General features: G+C 43.3%; 1 protein-coding gene across 1 annotated transcript in view; it reads left to right on the forward strand.

Annotated features, from left to right (window-relative positions):
* Window positions 1–17,110, forward strand: part of LOC126195367 (odorant receptor 4-like) — a 106,100-nt gene that overhangs the window by 58,289 nt on the left and 30,701 nt on the right. Inside the window, exon 6 of the mRNA XM_049933943.1 lies at window positions 5,110–5,223. Within this exon, the coding sequence (XP_049789900.1) occupies window positions 5,110–5,223 (114 nt within the window). The remainder of the gene's footprint in view (window positions 1–5,109; window positions 5,224–17,110) is intronic.

The raw sequence follows: 17,110 nt of genomic DNA on the forward strand, positions 1-17,110 counted from the left end.
CCCAGAATGCTGGCTACGATACGTTGATGACACCTTTGTTATCTGGCCACACGGAGAAAAAGAGCTTCAGAACTTCCACCAACATTTCAACCAGCAGCACAGCAAAATTCACTTTAACATGGAAATAGAAAAGAACGGGGTATTTCCTTTTCTCGACGTGGAAGTTTACCGTAAGCCTGAAGGGGAGCTTGGACACAGTTTATAGGAAGCCCACCAACACTGACAGGTACCTGCATGCATTCTCCCACCACCATCCTACGCAAAAGAAATCGGCCCTGCAAACTTTAACTAAGAGAGCCTACAGGATTGGCGATGAACACAATCTGAATACTGAACTACAGAACCTAAGGTCCATTTTTGGAGCTAATGTCTACGACATGAGGATGATACACAAACCCATGGCGCCGAAGGAGGAGGGCAATAGGGTACTGCAGGACGAAGCACAGAACACCGCCCTGCTATCATACGTACAAAGGGTTACTGAACGTCTGGGCAGAATTCTCCGTCGGGCAGGTATTAAGCCGATTTTTCGTAGCAACAACAATATAAAAGACGTTCTGGGCTCGACGAAATATACAATTGACAAATTTTGAGATACGAGGGCAGTTCCATAAGTAATGCAACACATTTTTTTTTTCTCGGCCGATTTTGGTTGAAAAAACCGGAAATTTCTTGTGGAATATTTTCAAACATTCCCGCTTCGTCTCGTATAGTTTCATTGACTTCCGACATGTGGCACCGCTGTACGGAGCTGTTAAAATGGCGTCTGTAACGGATGTGCGTTGCAAACAACGGGCAGTGATCGAGTTTCTTTTGGCGGAAAACAAGGGCATCTCAGATATTCATAGGCGCTTGCAGAATGTCTACGGTGATCTGGCAGTGGACAAAAGCACGGTGAGTCGTTGGGCAAAGCGTGTGTCATCATCGCCGCAAGGTCAAGTAAGACTGTCTGATCTCCGGCGTGCGGGCCGGCCGTGCACATCTGTGACTCCTGCAATGGCGGAGCGTGCGAACACACTCGTTCGAGATGATCGACGGATCGCCATCAAACAACTCAGTGCTCAACTTGACATCTCTGTTGGTAGTGTTGTCACAATTGTTCACCAGTTGGGATATTCAAAGGTTTGTTCCCGCTGGGTCCCTCGTTGTCTAACCGAACACCATAAAGAGCAAAGGAGAACCATCTGTGCGGAATTGCTTGCTCGTCATGTGGCTGAGGGTGACAATTTCTTGTCAAAGATTGTTACAGGCGATGAAACATGGGTTCATCACTTCGAACCTGAAACAAAACGGCAATCAATGGAGTGGCGCCACACCCACTCCCCTACCAAGAAAAAGTTTAAAGCCATACCCTCAGTCGGTAAAGTCATGGTTACAGTCTTCTGGGACGCTGAAGGGGTTATTCTGTTCGATGTCCTTCCCCATGGTCAAACGATCAACTCTGAAGTGTATTGTGCTACTCTTCAGAAATTGAAGAAACGACTTCAGCGTGTTCGTAGGCACAAAAATCTGAACGAACTTCTCCTTCTTCATGACAACGCAAGACCTCACACAAGTCTTCGCACCCGAGAGGAGCTCACAAAACTTCAGTGGACTGTTCTTCCTCATGCACCCTACAGCCCCGATCTCGCACCGTCGGATTTCCAAATGTTTGGCCCAATGAAGGACGCAATCCGTGGGAGGCACTACGCGGATGATGATGAAGTTATTGATACAGTACGACGTTGGCTCCGACATCGACCAGTGGAATGGTACCGTGCAGGCATACAGGCCCTCATTTCAAGGTGGCGTAAGGCCGTAGCATTGAATGGAAATTACGTTGAAAAATAGTGTTGTGTAGCTAAAAGATTGGGGAATAACCTGGTGTATTTCAATGCTGAATAAAACAACCCCTGTTTCAGGTTCTGAGCACTATGGGACGTAACATCTGTGGTCATCAGTCCCCTAGAACTTAGAACTACTTAAACCTAACTAACCTAAGGACATCACACACATCCATGCCCGAGGCAGGATTCGAACCTGTGACCGTAGCAGTCGCGCGGTTCCGGACTGCGCGCCTAGAACCGCTAGACCACCGCGGCCGGCCCCTGTTTCAGAAAAAAAAAATGTGTTGCATTACTTATTGAACTGCCCTCGTAAATCCGCCTCAAACAATACAACAAATCAGTAGTGGCAGAACATTAGTATCAGTGTAGGATGAAGATCGAATTTCGAGAGGCCCGCGTACTGGCGAAACAGCCGTTTAGTTTGAGGAGGAAGATTAGAGAGGCTACAGAAATAGCCAAGCGACCTGACAATATGAATAGAGAAGACGGGTACCGACTCCCAGCGTCTTGGCTGCCAGCAGTGACAGCTTTGCGGAAGGACAGCTCTCGCAAAGCAACAGGCGCGCGGTAGGCAACAACAGCGGAGGGTACACAGAGTCGATAGTGCGCAGTTAGTAAACAGCGCTACGCTGCAGACGCCGCTCAGTTTCCTTTTCGCCGATTTCCACCAATGGCAAGCAATAAAGGAAACTCCAGTGGAAAAAACCGATTTCCGCCAATGACAACACGCAATGCAAAGACCAATAAAATGAACTAATACCCTTTCCTCCTCACCCTCATATCCAATGACAGTACTCCTTCATAGTATATAAGTAACAAACTAGTGCTCATCCAGCAGTTCAGGACTTCCCGTCCGCCGACCTCAACCGGGTCTCCAACATACCTACTTTTCGTGATAGGTTCCGCCAGGCTGCACAGCTCTTCTACGAGAAGTGCGCTCAGTACACAAATCCGCTCCTCCGAGCACTGGGTCACCGGGTGCAACGACTTAACACAACCCGATGGCCCCACCTGCTTCGCGACCAATAAGTCGCACATGCGTCCAGAAGACACCGTCCCAACCGACTGCAAGGACATCATCATGAAGTCAGGTCAACTCACGGACAATCGCCACCGTGGAGGCATAGCTCCCCCCGCTTGGACTCCATCGAACAACAGGGGCCCACGAGTCCCCTGTCATGTAACAGCAGCAGCATCCAGCAGTTAGCAATACACCCGGAGGAAGGCGCCTTGCAACAGCTGCCGCAACGTCGGAATTTTATAGTTGACCGTGCGGCCTCAAACACAGAAGTATTTTGTTGACTGTGACAACGGCCGCGGAGGCCTACGTTCACACTGAAAGAGTTATATTTCCCCACGTGCCTGTCCTGTGTGCTACGAGAATAGAGTCAAAGTCGGACTTTTGTTACGTTTCTAATAACTTCATGTTATCGTGAATGGTTTGTTGTGATACATTTTTGAATGGCCTTCAGAAGAGGAAGTTCCGAACCGAAAAAAAGAAAAAAAGTAGTATGCAAACTAAACAAGACGTACTGCTCTTCCTATTTCCGTAACTAACAAAATTACAAGGAAGAGAATTATTATGTTTAATGTTCCACTGGTAGCTAAGCAAGATTTGCTTGATTTTTTTTTAAATTTTTTTATAAATTAAGTTAGACATTACAGAGACATGCCAAGAAACGTCTATTGAATTCTGCGTTAGCGTTCAAATGAACGTAGATAAATGACAATGTTTTTCATAGTCACCACGTCTGCAAACATCCGTCACATGATTCTACCAATCGTTTAGTTCCTCGACAAAAGAAATCTGCTCCTTGGTCACGTAGCCATTCAAGATCCTCTGCGCGAATCTCCTCATCGTTGGAAAATCATAAGTACACGTGGATGCGGGACTGCGGCTGATCAATCATTCGTAGAAAAAGTATACCAGCAGCTGTGATTTATTTATTTTTTATTTTTATTTATTATTAATCAATCAATTTCGACGCTTCATTATTGTCATCTTCAGGACCCCACGTGAAAAATGAAACTGTCCTCGGGCGTGTGCAGTGTACAGGTCGAATAAATAGAAGTCCGCGGTATCCAGTTCAGTAGGTACCGTACCTACAATAAGTGCACCTAAGTTCGGACGGCTCCAATATTTTTTGCATAGTGGCCTGAAAATGTGGCTAATGAAGCGACGAAACTGTTTGCTTAAATAATAAAAGTGTTACGAAGACTTAAGGTTGGTGGTACCCTTTTCCTACGAATTACCGTCTGTGATCCAAGTCGATACCCTTCCTTCCCAATCAAATTGCTGAAATGTTTATGAAATCTTATGGGACTTAACTGCTAAGTTCATCAGTCCCTAAGCTTACACACTACTTAACCTAAATTATCCTAAGAACAAACACACACACACCCATGCCCGAGGGAGGACTCGAACCTCCGCCGGGACCAGCCGCACAGTCCATGACTGCAGCGCCCGAGACCGCTCGGTTAATCCCGCGCGGCGATCAAATTGATGGCACAATTTCAGTATTCCTGGACACATTACATTTGGTCCACATACCGCCAGATTTACATAGTGAATCCCTGTGCAACATAGCGTTTTGCCCACAAGAATCTTGCTGTTCAGTGTACATCAAATTTGGAACGCGTTTCCAGTTGAGTCACTTCACTCTCACACTTTGCTGCACGTGTTTACCGCAATGCTAGTGTAAAGGAACAAGGGTGAATGATAAGTGAAAGCAGATCATGTGACTTCGAGGAACAAGGAATCGCAAGAAGGGTAGAACCAATGGTGCTCAAATGCCAGTCTTTTACAATACCCGCTGGATGGGAACGCGGAGGGTTGAAATTGCAGAGTGAGACCAAAGGCTTGAATACAGTAAATAGGTTCAGACGGATATACGTTGTAGTACCTATACAGAGCTGAAGAGGCTTGCACAGCAGAGACCAGAGTGAAGAACTGCACCAAATCATTCTTCGGGCTGCGCTAGATCCATACCACAAACGTCATTGCGTTTTATATTACCTGTGCCACAAGTTTATTTCAGAAATAGCCATTGTTATATTTAAAGCATGTAGACTGTCCTACTAAATAACTCCCCTCCCGGTCGGAAGTACTGTAAAGGTGAATCCTGTAAGCCCATGTGTGTAGCCACGTAACACTTTTTTTGGGGACATTTCAGCTAAAGAAATTTTACACGAATCACTCGCTGCCTATGTTACAGCTACGTCTCGTTGTAATAAACACTTCAGACGCTCAGATATAATGCAGATTTCTATTTGTATTTGCCAGGCTTTCCGTCCGGGCGCGAAGAGATCAACTGTTCTGAAGAAAGTGCTGACCTTCCCAGCATACATCAACCAGACTGCCCATTTCTGCTGGTACGGCCAGGAAATCATAGACCAGGTATGTGGTGGAGCCGACTAATGCCGGTGATTGGGAGATTATGTGTCAGTTTCGCTAGATGGATTGAGTGTCTATAGGATTACTTTTGTAACTATATTAGCTTTCGTTTGTACTCACAAACAAGCTACTCAAACCAGTTTTTCCGTTCCTTTCACTGAAGCTACTTGGCTAAAATTTCGGAAAATCGCCGTTTGTACACAGGCTGTCGTGCCACTGTTAAGTGAATGTTTTCGGATACAATTGCACCAACGTTCGGCAGAATATGACATCAAAATCGGATGCGTGACAAATCAGAAAGGTTATCAGTCATCATATTATAAACTGATGTGTTAATTCAACTACAACAATGGAGCATATACAACACGCAGAAGATCTGTGGCGAAGCACACGGAAGAATTATGTTTTCTTTCCGACTTAAAATTAGGAAATAAATTAATTTGTAAATTCCTGGAGTTTCAGTGGGATCGATGAGTACCAGACTGAGGTTTATCCGTCTCTCAACGACATGATCCTCTGTCCACAAAAGAGTTATTCGATCATTTGAATCTTGGGGGTTCGAGAAAATACCGTCGAGTGAATATCTATATAAATATATAATAAGTTTACTGAAGGTCATTTGGACTATGTTTTTCGGAAAATTTTTATTAACAAATTGATTTTAAGTCTACAGCTGGGTGACGTGCTGATAGCTTGTGCAGAGTGTCACGAAAGTGCATTCAGAGAAGGAAAACTGAGTGTATATCGCATTGTAAGCAGCATATGCCACCAATTTTCATCGGTGTATCTAAAGGTTTCACATGCTTAAAAGCTTTCCCCCGAGGAAACATATTCTCTATATGATTGTTAGCAACGAACAAGTGGGTCGTGAAACAGTGGCGAGGAATTTGCACGTCACGTCTCGTTAAATGTAAATGTACGTGTACGTTCTTTGTCAAACACAAACTCCGGCCTACCTGCGATGTAATTCGCTCCATTGTATTTCATCCAAATATTCCAAAGAGCAACGGTAAAATGAAAAGATGGTTTTTCATTTCGATGAAGCATTTTACTACTGGATAGCTTTCAGATAGCGAAGGCCAGAAACATCGAATTCTTAAATTACTTTACCACATAATTCCATTCCAGAGCTACTAAATATTTATTTCAAGGAATCTATTCCAATCCTAATATTTTAAGTGCAGTTTACGGAATTGTCTGCAAGAAACAAACACGGTGGCAGACTGTGATTATTAGTATGGTCGCGGAAAAACACTGGTTGCGTGTCGTGACTCCTTGTAACTGTTTGTTAAGGGGCTCCGGAACGCCCTATACTTGCAATGTTAAAATAACGCTTATAAATTACATCTTTCCTCACAAAGTATTTGAGGTAGGAAGTTGAACTTTTTACAGATTATTTATTGGAATATGGGCTACAACTTAACACAGGGATTTTACAAAATTTTAGTTCAGTTATTTGAAACAAATATGTTTGGAAGATCCTTAGAAAACATGTAATTAGTATGAGAAAATAAAAGTTTTGGGAATCGAGCGACAAAGATTGCATTAACTTTTTAGTGCATTCCAGGTCCATAGGATGGATTATCTTCATCCTCTGCAAACTCCTCCTCCAGCTTCCTCTTGTTCCTCCTCCTGTTTACTCTTGCTTGTATTTCTAGATTCTTTACAGCCCTGTCTGCAGCCCGAAGGCGTTCCTTGTCTAAAGCAAGCATCGCTCGTACCATGTTAGAACCTATCTTCATTCCCATATTTCTAAATACCTTGCACCTTTCAATATTGCCATCATTGAAAGTCGCAACAGCATCATAAACACCAAAGTGAAGTGTTTCTATTCCAACAAATACAGTCTTGGGGATTCTCGACCATATAACACTATTTACACTTTCATTGGGGTTTTGAGTTTTTCCGTGAATACACTTTTTCAACAGTTCAGGTGCTGCTAAGTCTCTGAAAATAGGTTTTATCACCTCCATTATTGCATGAGGCAGACTATGCTTATGAGTGTACACTTCACCAGTTAGCAATCCTTTGTTATATTTACACCAACTGTCTTCTTCTTTGGGACACAAGCTACGTTGGGGATTTTCATCGTCTTTATTGTTTACAGTAATAACACATACCTTTGGCTTTCCAACATTTCTCCTTTTCTTAAAAGCCTTCAGAGGATTTCTAATAACTTTACTTTTACTCATTATTATACTTCAACAAAACAGAGACTCAAGAAACAGAATTAATTACGAATATTTTAGAGATAACGACAGAGTAAATAAACATGAAACAATCGACAATCACACCAGCGATATATATTGAACCATCACAGGTTAGCCACAACACATACTTTATCTCACATCACTAAAATGTACCTGATGAACACGGACGTTAATAATAACACCATTTGACAGCAGTTTAACAGCGCCACAGTGGGTCACGCCCATGTAGAACACATTTCAAAAAAATTTAAAACTAGTTGTAGTCTTCGGAATTGAATAAATTATATATCTATTAAAAGGTAATAGTCTGCAGATTCAGAAAACGCAAAAAAGTAAAAATTGAACTTTGCATGGTTTTGAACCTTTCCGGAGCCCCTTAAGGTAGTTTACCGTGCAGCCACTCTTCAGTTTCACTTCGAACTGCCCAGCAGCCTACCAGAATTTGCCGTCAGTAGCCACCAGACAACTGAAATAAGAAGGTATGTATCTGACCAGACGAGAATTTGGTCTCATCAGATATATGCCTTCTTATTTAAGTTGGGATAATGAGAACAGGATTAGCTTTGAGCAGAAAATTAGGGCAGAGAGTGAATTACTGCGTACAGTTCAGTGATAGGAATTATCTCATCAGTATCAACCAACTACAGTTAATACACTGTGAATACAAGCAGAAGATGAAGAAATAGAGAAAGTATATGAGAATAATGAAAGGGTAATAAAAATACAAAGGGATACAGCAGAGTCCCGCTAATCCGAACCCTAGTAATCCGAACGTTCGGTTAATCCGAACATGAAAAAGGTTAGTCTAAGTATGGAAAACTGTGCGGTAAACTGCTGTACATTTACACTGTTTTAATTTACACAGTACAGTAAACATGTATTAGAAAAATTGGCAAGAAAACATTAGGTTTAAACAATGTGTAACAATGAAAGAAAACTGCCTATTGGCTTCTGTCTCGGGTTCTTCGGCCGACGTTCATCTAATGAAGAACCCGAGACAGAAGCCAATAGGCAGTTTGTCAACAAGTGGCCACGAAAGCCCCAACAATAATGAAAGAAAAGCTGTCAAACTTACTAAAATACAGCAGACATTTTATCCCTACTTTTTAGATGACAAAAACTCATTCATTTTTTGGCGTTTTGAAGACAGTCTGTTATATGACGCATAGCTGCATCATCGTCTCATAAACATGAAATCAGCAGGTGTAGCAGTGGTCTGTTGCTCCAGATAACGTAGCGCGAGGTCAAGGCGTCTGCTGCGTAACTGTGTGGCACCAGCTCTCCTTTGTGGCTTTCAGGCTCATTGTCACTTCCGTCACAGCAGTCCACTTCTCCCTGGTCTTGAGTCACAGCAGCAACTAAATCAGCGTCAGTAAGGTTCTCCACACATGCCATCCACTCATCTACGTCTCCTTCACTAGCTTCTTCACATCCAGGGATTATCTGTATCATTTGTAGTAGATTTTTCTCTCCATTTTCAACTAGATTGTCCTGAAATTCAAGAGATGTCCACAGTTTTCTCCAAGATTTTCTCAGAGTATTTTCTGAAATATTCTGCCAAGCCTTAGCGGTCCAATAAACAACATCCTTCACATTGGTAGTCTTTATTTCGTCCAATAAAGGAATGCTATCATCTTGGATCAGCATTCTAAAAAATTGTTTTCTGTAAATTAGTTTTAATGTTTGCAGTGCGCCCTGGTCCATCGGCTGTAGACGTGGTGTAAAATTCAGCGGCAAAACTTCGCCACAATTTTTCCATCAGTTAATTCCTCAGTGCCTGGGTGAAATGGTTCAAATGGCTCTGAGCACTATGGGAGTCAACTGCTGTGGTCATAAGTCCCCTAGAACTTAGAACTACTTAAACCTAACTAACCTAAGGACAGCACACAACACCCAGCCATCACGAGGCAGAGAAAATCCCTGACCCCGCCGGGAATCGAACCCGGGAACCCGGGCGTGGGAAGCGAGAACGCTACCGCACGACCACGAGATGCGGGTGCCTGGGTGAAATGGCCCGTTATCAATTAAAAGGATTGCACGGGGAGACAAATGATTTTCCTTAGAAAACCGTCGAACAGAGGGAAAAAAACTGGTCGTCAAACCATTCTTTGAATAGCTTATCATCCTTCCATGCTTCTTTCTGGTTGTGATAATATACGGACAGGGACTTCATGTTGCAGTTTTTAAAAGCTCTGGACCTAGCAGATTCGCCGATCAACATTAAAGGCAGATTGTGATTACCAGCACCGTTGCTGGGCGGTAATAAAGTCTCACGATCTTTGCACATTTTAAAACCAGGAGCATGGTCTTCTGCTTTTCATGCCAGGCTTTTTGTTGGCAATGCCCTAAAATTAAAGCCAGTCTTGTCAGCGTTGTAAGTTTGATGGGGAGAATACTTCCTCTCTCTTATCATTTTTTCAAACTCACCCAAGTATTCCTTCGCTACATACTCTACAGTAAGTGTTAACTGAAGGATTCCACGACGTTTTTTGAATCTGTTCAAGCAACCAGTACTCGCACTAAAAGACTCATCACCATTCATTAACTTGTTAAGGTAAACAGCCTTCTCCTGAACCAGTGCTCCACTCAAAGGCGTTCCCCTTTCTCTTTCCTGCGTAAACCAAAGGAAAAGAGCTTCATCCTGTTTATCGTACTGGGACTGTTTCAAAGTCTGCCGAATTTCGAGTGTTTTTTTTTCGAAAACGTTGCACAGGACTGTTCAAGCTTCACTCGGTTCTTCTTCCAATCACAAATGGTTGCTTTACCAGCACCCAGTTCCGCTCCCAGTTTAGATACATTCTCACCATTGTCTATCCAGTTCAAAGCATTCAGTTTTTCTTTGAGAGTTAAAGTTGTAGGTTTACATTTACTCATGATGAAACTACGTACACCACTACAGCTGAACGAATACAACTGTTAACGTGTGCCAGCGATCGATAACTAACATAACCAAGCGCTTTGCGAGCCAACTGGCAGTGCACTGACCGCTGACACTACAAAGGTCTCAACAATGCATAGCAACAACAAGGGCAGGAAGTGAGAGTGAGCCATTGTTCCCACACTTGTTCCCATCTGTTACCAAGGTGTACCTACTTCTTGGAATACTTCATTCTAGAAAACTCGTCACCGTAATTCAGTCTATTACGAACAAATCGGCAATCCCAACAAGGTTCGGTCCCAATTAGTTCGGATTTATGGGACTCTACTGTAATTAGAGGGATTTGAACATCGTATAGGAGAGGGAATAGAAGAGAAAGTTACGAGGGTATATAGGCTCGGTAGCAGCAGGCAGAGAGGACAGGATATAAATGTACATTTACAGAAAAATGGTTATAATTTTAAAAGTATTGGATGATATATTCATCAAAAAGTGCTTTGAAAATTGAGCTAGTCAGTAGAACATTGGTCTTTCTCTGGCCCTTATGCAAGCAGCTATTGGAACTGATTGATAGAGTTGTTGCATGTCCTCCTGAGGGATATCGTGCCACTTTCTGTCCAACCAGCGCGTTAGGTCGTCAAAATACCGAGCTAGTTGGAGGGCCTTGTTCATAATACTCTAAACGTTCTCAACGGGGGAGAGATTGGGCGATCTTCCTGGCCAAGATAAGGCTTATCAAGCACGAAGATAAGCAGTAGAAACTCTTGCCGTGTGCGGCCGGGCATTATCTTGCTGAAACTTAAGTCCAGGATGACTTGGTATGAAGGGCAAAAAATAGGGAGTAGAATATCATCGACGTACCACTGTACTGTAACGGTACCGTGGATGACAACCAAAGGGTTCCTGCTATGAAATGAAGTGGCACCTCAGGTTGAGGTTGCTAGCCCACCGCTGTCTGGAGCGTCTCCAGCCACGTCTTCGCTGGTTATCGGGTTTCAGTTCGAAGCGCGAACACATCCCTGAAGACTCCAGTCAATAAGATTCCAGGCTGAATGTGCGCACACTACTGCAAACGTGCTAGTTTTAGTACAGAGGTCAATTGTAGTCCGCTAAAGGGGCGCCGTGAGTTCAGCCCCGTTTCTCTCAGGCGCTCATTAATGGTCTCTGTGGTCAGTGAAGCTCCATAATAATGATCAAAACAGTCCTCTTGTGTCTCCGTGATGATTGCTCGGCCCTAGTGTTCTGCCGTCTCTCTAGGTCGACCGTTTCCTTCTCGACGTTTGTTCAGCCGCGATTCACGCGTTCCTGCCAACATCGTCGAATAGTGGCATCGGTCCTATTCAAATTACAGGCATTCGCCGATTACTCCGACTGGCTTCTTTGAGCCCAACCTCACGTTCACTCTCAAATGCTGACATTTGTACATATTGTTCAAAATGTTTCAAATGGCTCTAAGCACTATGGGACTTAACATCTGAGGTCATCAGTTTCCTAGACTTAGAACGACTTAAACCTAACTAACCTAAGGACATCACACACATCCATGCCCGAGGCAGGATTCGAACCTGCGACCGTAGCAGCCGCGTGATTCCGGACTGAAGCGCCCAGAACCGCTCGGCCACAGGGAGAATACTGTTTAGGTGCTGTCTGTGAGGCATAGTTACTGTGCAACTGAGTACACAGAATAAAATTTGCAAAGACTTTATGCCCTAGTATTTCCGGACGTATCCAGATATACATCTTTTTCCTGTAATTATTGAACAGCGTATTTAGTGTTCACAAGCCGGTCGGTGTGGCCGTGCGGTTAAAGGCGCTTCAGTCTGGAACCGCGTGACCGCTACGGTCGCAGGTTCGAATCCTGCCTCGGGCATGGATGTGTGTGATGTCCTTAGGTTAGTTAGGTTTAATTAGTTCTAAGTTCTAGGCGACTGATGACATCAGAAGTTGAGTCGCATAGTGCTCAGAGCCATTTAGTGTTCACACAGTTATCGACGGAAAATGTACGACTCTAATTTTTGGCGGCGATGGATGAATGTGCGACGCTGCTACACGGTGAAATCGCACAGCAGCGTCACGCATTTATCCATCGGCCGCCAAAGTTTTGAGCTGTGCATTATCCGTCGATAACTGTGTGAAAACTAAATACGCTGTTCAGTAATTACAGGAAAAAGATGTATATCGGGAAAGGTCTGGAGACGTGGGAATGGTCCCGCTGGATTACATCATGAGCAGACAGAGATTCCGAAGTGAGGAATTAGATTGTCAGATGTACTCAGAAACGAATATAGAGTTAAATCACAATGCAGTAATAATGAAGAGTTGGCTGTAATTTAAGAGAATCGGTCGGAAGAACCAATGTAGAATGAATTGTGATTCTGAGATGTTGAGGATTGATGAAGAGCGTTTCAAATTCTCTTAGGCTAGAGTTAGTGCGATACCGAGCACAACAGTAGGCTGTTCAGTTAAAGAGCAACGAACATCAGTCGAAAGAGCAATTTTGGAACATGGGTGGACATAGGTTCGAGAAGGTAACTGGAAAGAAATCTTGGGTAACAGAAGCGATACTTTAATTGGTCGTCGAAAGAAGAACGCATAAAAATGATCGGGAAAAGACCGCAGTAGAGCAATGCAACATTTCGTGGGAAGGAATTACATGGGAAGTGCAGTAGCGCTAAATCAGAAAGTTGCAGGGAAAAATGTAAAGAAAAGCAAGAAGAAATTCTAGTCGAAAGGACAGATTTATCATACAGAAAAGTTAAAATAGCAGTAGGTGAAATTAAGAGCAAAGGCGCCAACATTATGAGTGCAAGAGGAATTACTTTGTTCAATACAGAGAAAAGAGCGGATGGACTGAAAGAGTAGATTCAAGAGCTCTACAAGGGGGAGAAACTGTCTACAGGTATGTTCACGCTGTGGGATTTGTCGCGGAGATTCGTGCCCGGCACAAGTCGCGGAGAAATGTTTCTCGGCACGTCTATCTCGCGACTTGGAACAAGTAGCAAACGTGAGCGTTTTCACTGGTGACGTGCAGCCAGTCAGTTTCACGGAACATGGCATCCGACGCAGAACTTCTATTTCTTTGCGCTAGAGCTGTGATTGTAATAGTGAATACGGAGAATAAGCGGAGAAAGGAACGCAAGCTGTGGGTGCGTAATTTTCTCAATAAAGGGGGTAGTCATGGAGCTTACACTTCTGGGATGCGTGACCTTAAACTTCAAGACAGACAGGGCTTCAAAAATTTTCTTAGTATGTTTACGACGGACTCTGAAATATTACTAAATATGACAGCACAGTACTACACACTGCAGGATACAAATTTTGAGAGGCTGTAACCCCTGCTGAACAACTTGCCGTTACACTACGCTTTTCAGCTACTGGAGATTCGTACAGCTCGTTAATGTACATGCACAGGATTTCCAAATCCAGAATCAGTGAAATAATACCAAAAGTGTGTCAGGCTATTATAAAGGCACTTCAAAGAGCAATTGAGGTAAGAACTTATTTTTATTGATTACTTAGAACAAAATACCACTGAAGTTAACACACAGATGTAGACATTTAACTGTTCTCTCTTAACATTTCCGTAATTTGACTGTTCAAATTCTCCTAGTTCTTCGAGTTTTGCCTCGAATGTTAAGTCCTGTATTTTCTTTTGCAGAATGGTAAGACGTTTTTTGTTACGATATTCTCGTAGTTCACATTTAATATATTTTGAAAATGACGCCAATTTATCTTCTTTTTGTGAGGAGATGCTCACTTTTCCTCTTTAAAACTTCAAGTGCAGCATCGGCAGACGAATTATTTTGAATCATTTTCTCTTTCTTCTGCGGTGGAATTTGGGGTGACTCCAACTGTGTCCTAGAAGTACTACAAATACTCGCAGTATTCATACTTTTTATTTCTTCCAGTTGTGAGTCATCGTCTTTTCTTACATCTTCTGATGTACCCTAAAAAACGGAAAAAAGGTTCAGAATCTTTGTTTACATTTTTCACGCACCGCAAACTGAAGCACAATAGAAGCAAAATGCACGAGAATTTGAGTATCGCTGGAATTTCCCTCACTGCATGGGGGATTTAGATGGAAAAAATGTTCGAATTGTTAACCCTGCTCATGCTGTTAGCGCCGGCCGGAGTGGCCGTGCGGTTCTGGGCGCTACAGTCTGGAGCCAAGCGATCGCTACGGTCGCAGGTTCGAATCCTGCCTCGGGCATGGATGTGTGTGGTGTCCTTAGGTTAGTTAGGTTTAATTAGTTCTAAGTTCTAGGCGACTGATGACCTCAGAAGTTAAGTCGCATAGTGCTCAGAGCCATTTGAACCATGCTGTTAGCACTAATTACAACTATAAAGACACTTTCAGCCTATTGTTAATGGCATTAGTTGGTGTCGATTACCAATTTCCTTATGCAGATGTGGGAGTGCAAGGACCTATTTCGGACGGAGGTGTATATAACCGAACAACTTTTAACAAAGCCCTTCAAGCAGGCGAGTTGCACATACCAGAACCAGAACCTCTGTCTGGAAGAGAAGTGTCCACCCCCTACGTCATTGTTCCTGACGATGCCTTTGCACTACAAGAACACATAATGGAACCATTTCCAGGTAATCATAACAAAGGCAGCAAAGAAAGAGTATATAATTACAGACTCTGTAGAGCCCGAAGAGTAATCGAAAATGCCTTTGGGATACTGTCGTCTGTTTTTCATCTTGATCCCCATAAAGCAACTGTTGTGGTTTCGTGCTGCATTTATCTTCACAACTCCCTAAGAAGAAATCGGAAGCTCGCCTAATTTATTCACCACCAGGCAGTTCTAAAAACACAGATGAAGGGACTGTAGAACCTGGGAGATGGAGAGACCATCCACCACTTACATCGCTATCAAGAATGGGCAGAAATGTTGCCGAAGAGGCAAAGCAAGTGAGAAATGAGTTTGCAGCATATTTTCAAAATGGTTCAAATGGCTCTGAGCACTATGGGACTTAACGTCTGAGGTCATCAGTCCCCTAGAACTACTTAAACCTAACTAACCTAAGGACATCACACACATCCATGCCGGAGGCAGGATTCGAACCCACGAACGTAGCGGTCCTGCGGTTCCAGACTGTAGCGCCTAGAACCGTTCGGCCACCACGGCCGGCGCAGCATATTTTGTCACCGCTGAAGGACAAGTGTGGTGGCAACATTTGTTTGCTTAGTGTCGAAGCTACTTCAGTGTGTGTTCATCGAAAATACTTTTTTTTTTTTTTTAGGAATTGAGATCTTAAGTTCTCAGAAACGCCGAATAAACACGCTAACTGATTAATTTCGTCCCATTTGGCATTGCGATTTTTATAATCAGAGGATGATGGATCCCACAAAGAGCGTCTTTCAAGAAATTCTTCAATTAGTTTCATTGTGTAGTCCTTCATCCACTCCATCATCGCAAACGAATGCAAAATAGGACGAGATTACAGGTTATAACACTAATTGCTACGTAACGTACAGAGCTGATCACGTGTACCCAAGATGCAACACCTCGCGTCTGCCTGTGAACTGCGCAAGCGCAGTAGAAAATATATCTGCGATTTGTGCCGTGTCATCGCTCGGCGAACGGAGACAGGCACATGTGCCGGAAGAGAGCATTTATCGGAATTCTAGCGTCGACGTTGCAGGTAAAAGTCGCAGGGATTTGCGACTTGTGCCACACCTCATCAGCTAGATGTGCCGGGCACGAATCTCCGCAGTGTGAACGTAGCTTAACGACGTGACTGTAAATGAAATGGAAGACGATATGAAAGATAAAAGGGATTTAATGTTAGAGTCAGAAATCAGGAGAGCTTTCGAAGATTTGAGATCAAACGAGACGGAAGACATAGGCATCTCACGTCATTGGGAGAAGTTGGAAACCAAACGATTATTCAAGATCAAGTTGGCCTATAGTATCTACGTTACTAGACACATGGCATCAGTATTCTACAAAAATAAAAAAAATTAAAAAAATCTTCCACATGTTTCAGAAAGTTGTCATATTAGATACGTGTGAAAACTATTATACAGTCAGCTTATCAGTTCGTACATCAGTGCTCTCGACAAAAATAATATACAGAAGAACGTGAAAGAAGATTCAGTTTGGCTTTAGGAAACGAAAAGGCACTAGAGGAAGACAGCTGACTTTGCGTTTCATAATGGAAACAAGACTTACGGAAAATCGAGGCACGTACATTGCATTTGGTGTTCTACAAAACGTGTTCGACAAAGTAAAATGGTGCAAAATGTTCGCGAAAGCTATTCGTAACTTCGGTCTAGTGTCTTCAAGCCCTCTTCATATAAGTTCTCCGCTTGGGAAACGAATTGTGGCCCTCCTGGTCTGCAAGATGTTGTCCACGAACTGCAGTAAGAGGTAACAGCCACTGCTTGCCATGTCGACGCCATTCTGAGTGTGGTCGACAAGCTTATAGTGAAAATCTGAGTCACATGACATCCACTGACCTCTAGGGAAGTCCATCAACCTTGAAGTCTAAATAAAGCGTAGTATTCGCAGTCTTGGAAAAGTTGGGGATTTCTTCCTCGGTGTGGGCAGCAGTGATTGGGCACGCGTTAACAATGAAGAGGACTATCCCGGACAACAGTTCCTCGTACCAGGCTCAGATGTTAGCTCTCACACATCTATTTCGCAATACACTGCAGCTGTAATACTTGAGCAACGTGCTCTGAAATCAATCGAAAGAAGGCGTTTTACGTCCCAGAAACAATAGCCGTGATTTCTTAACTTGTCGGTCTGTAATTTATCCGGTATTGGCAACGTTGCACGACGCCATTGCTGTT

This window comes from Schistocerca nitens, chromosome 7 (assembly GCF_023898315.1).
Source record: "Schistocerca nitens isolate TAMUIC-IGC-003100 chromosome 7, iqSchNite1.1, whole genome shotgun sequence".
Lineage (NCBI taxonomy): Eukaryota > Metazoa > Arthropoda > Insecta > Orthoptera > Acrididae > Schistocerca > Schistocerca nitens.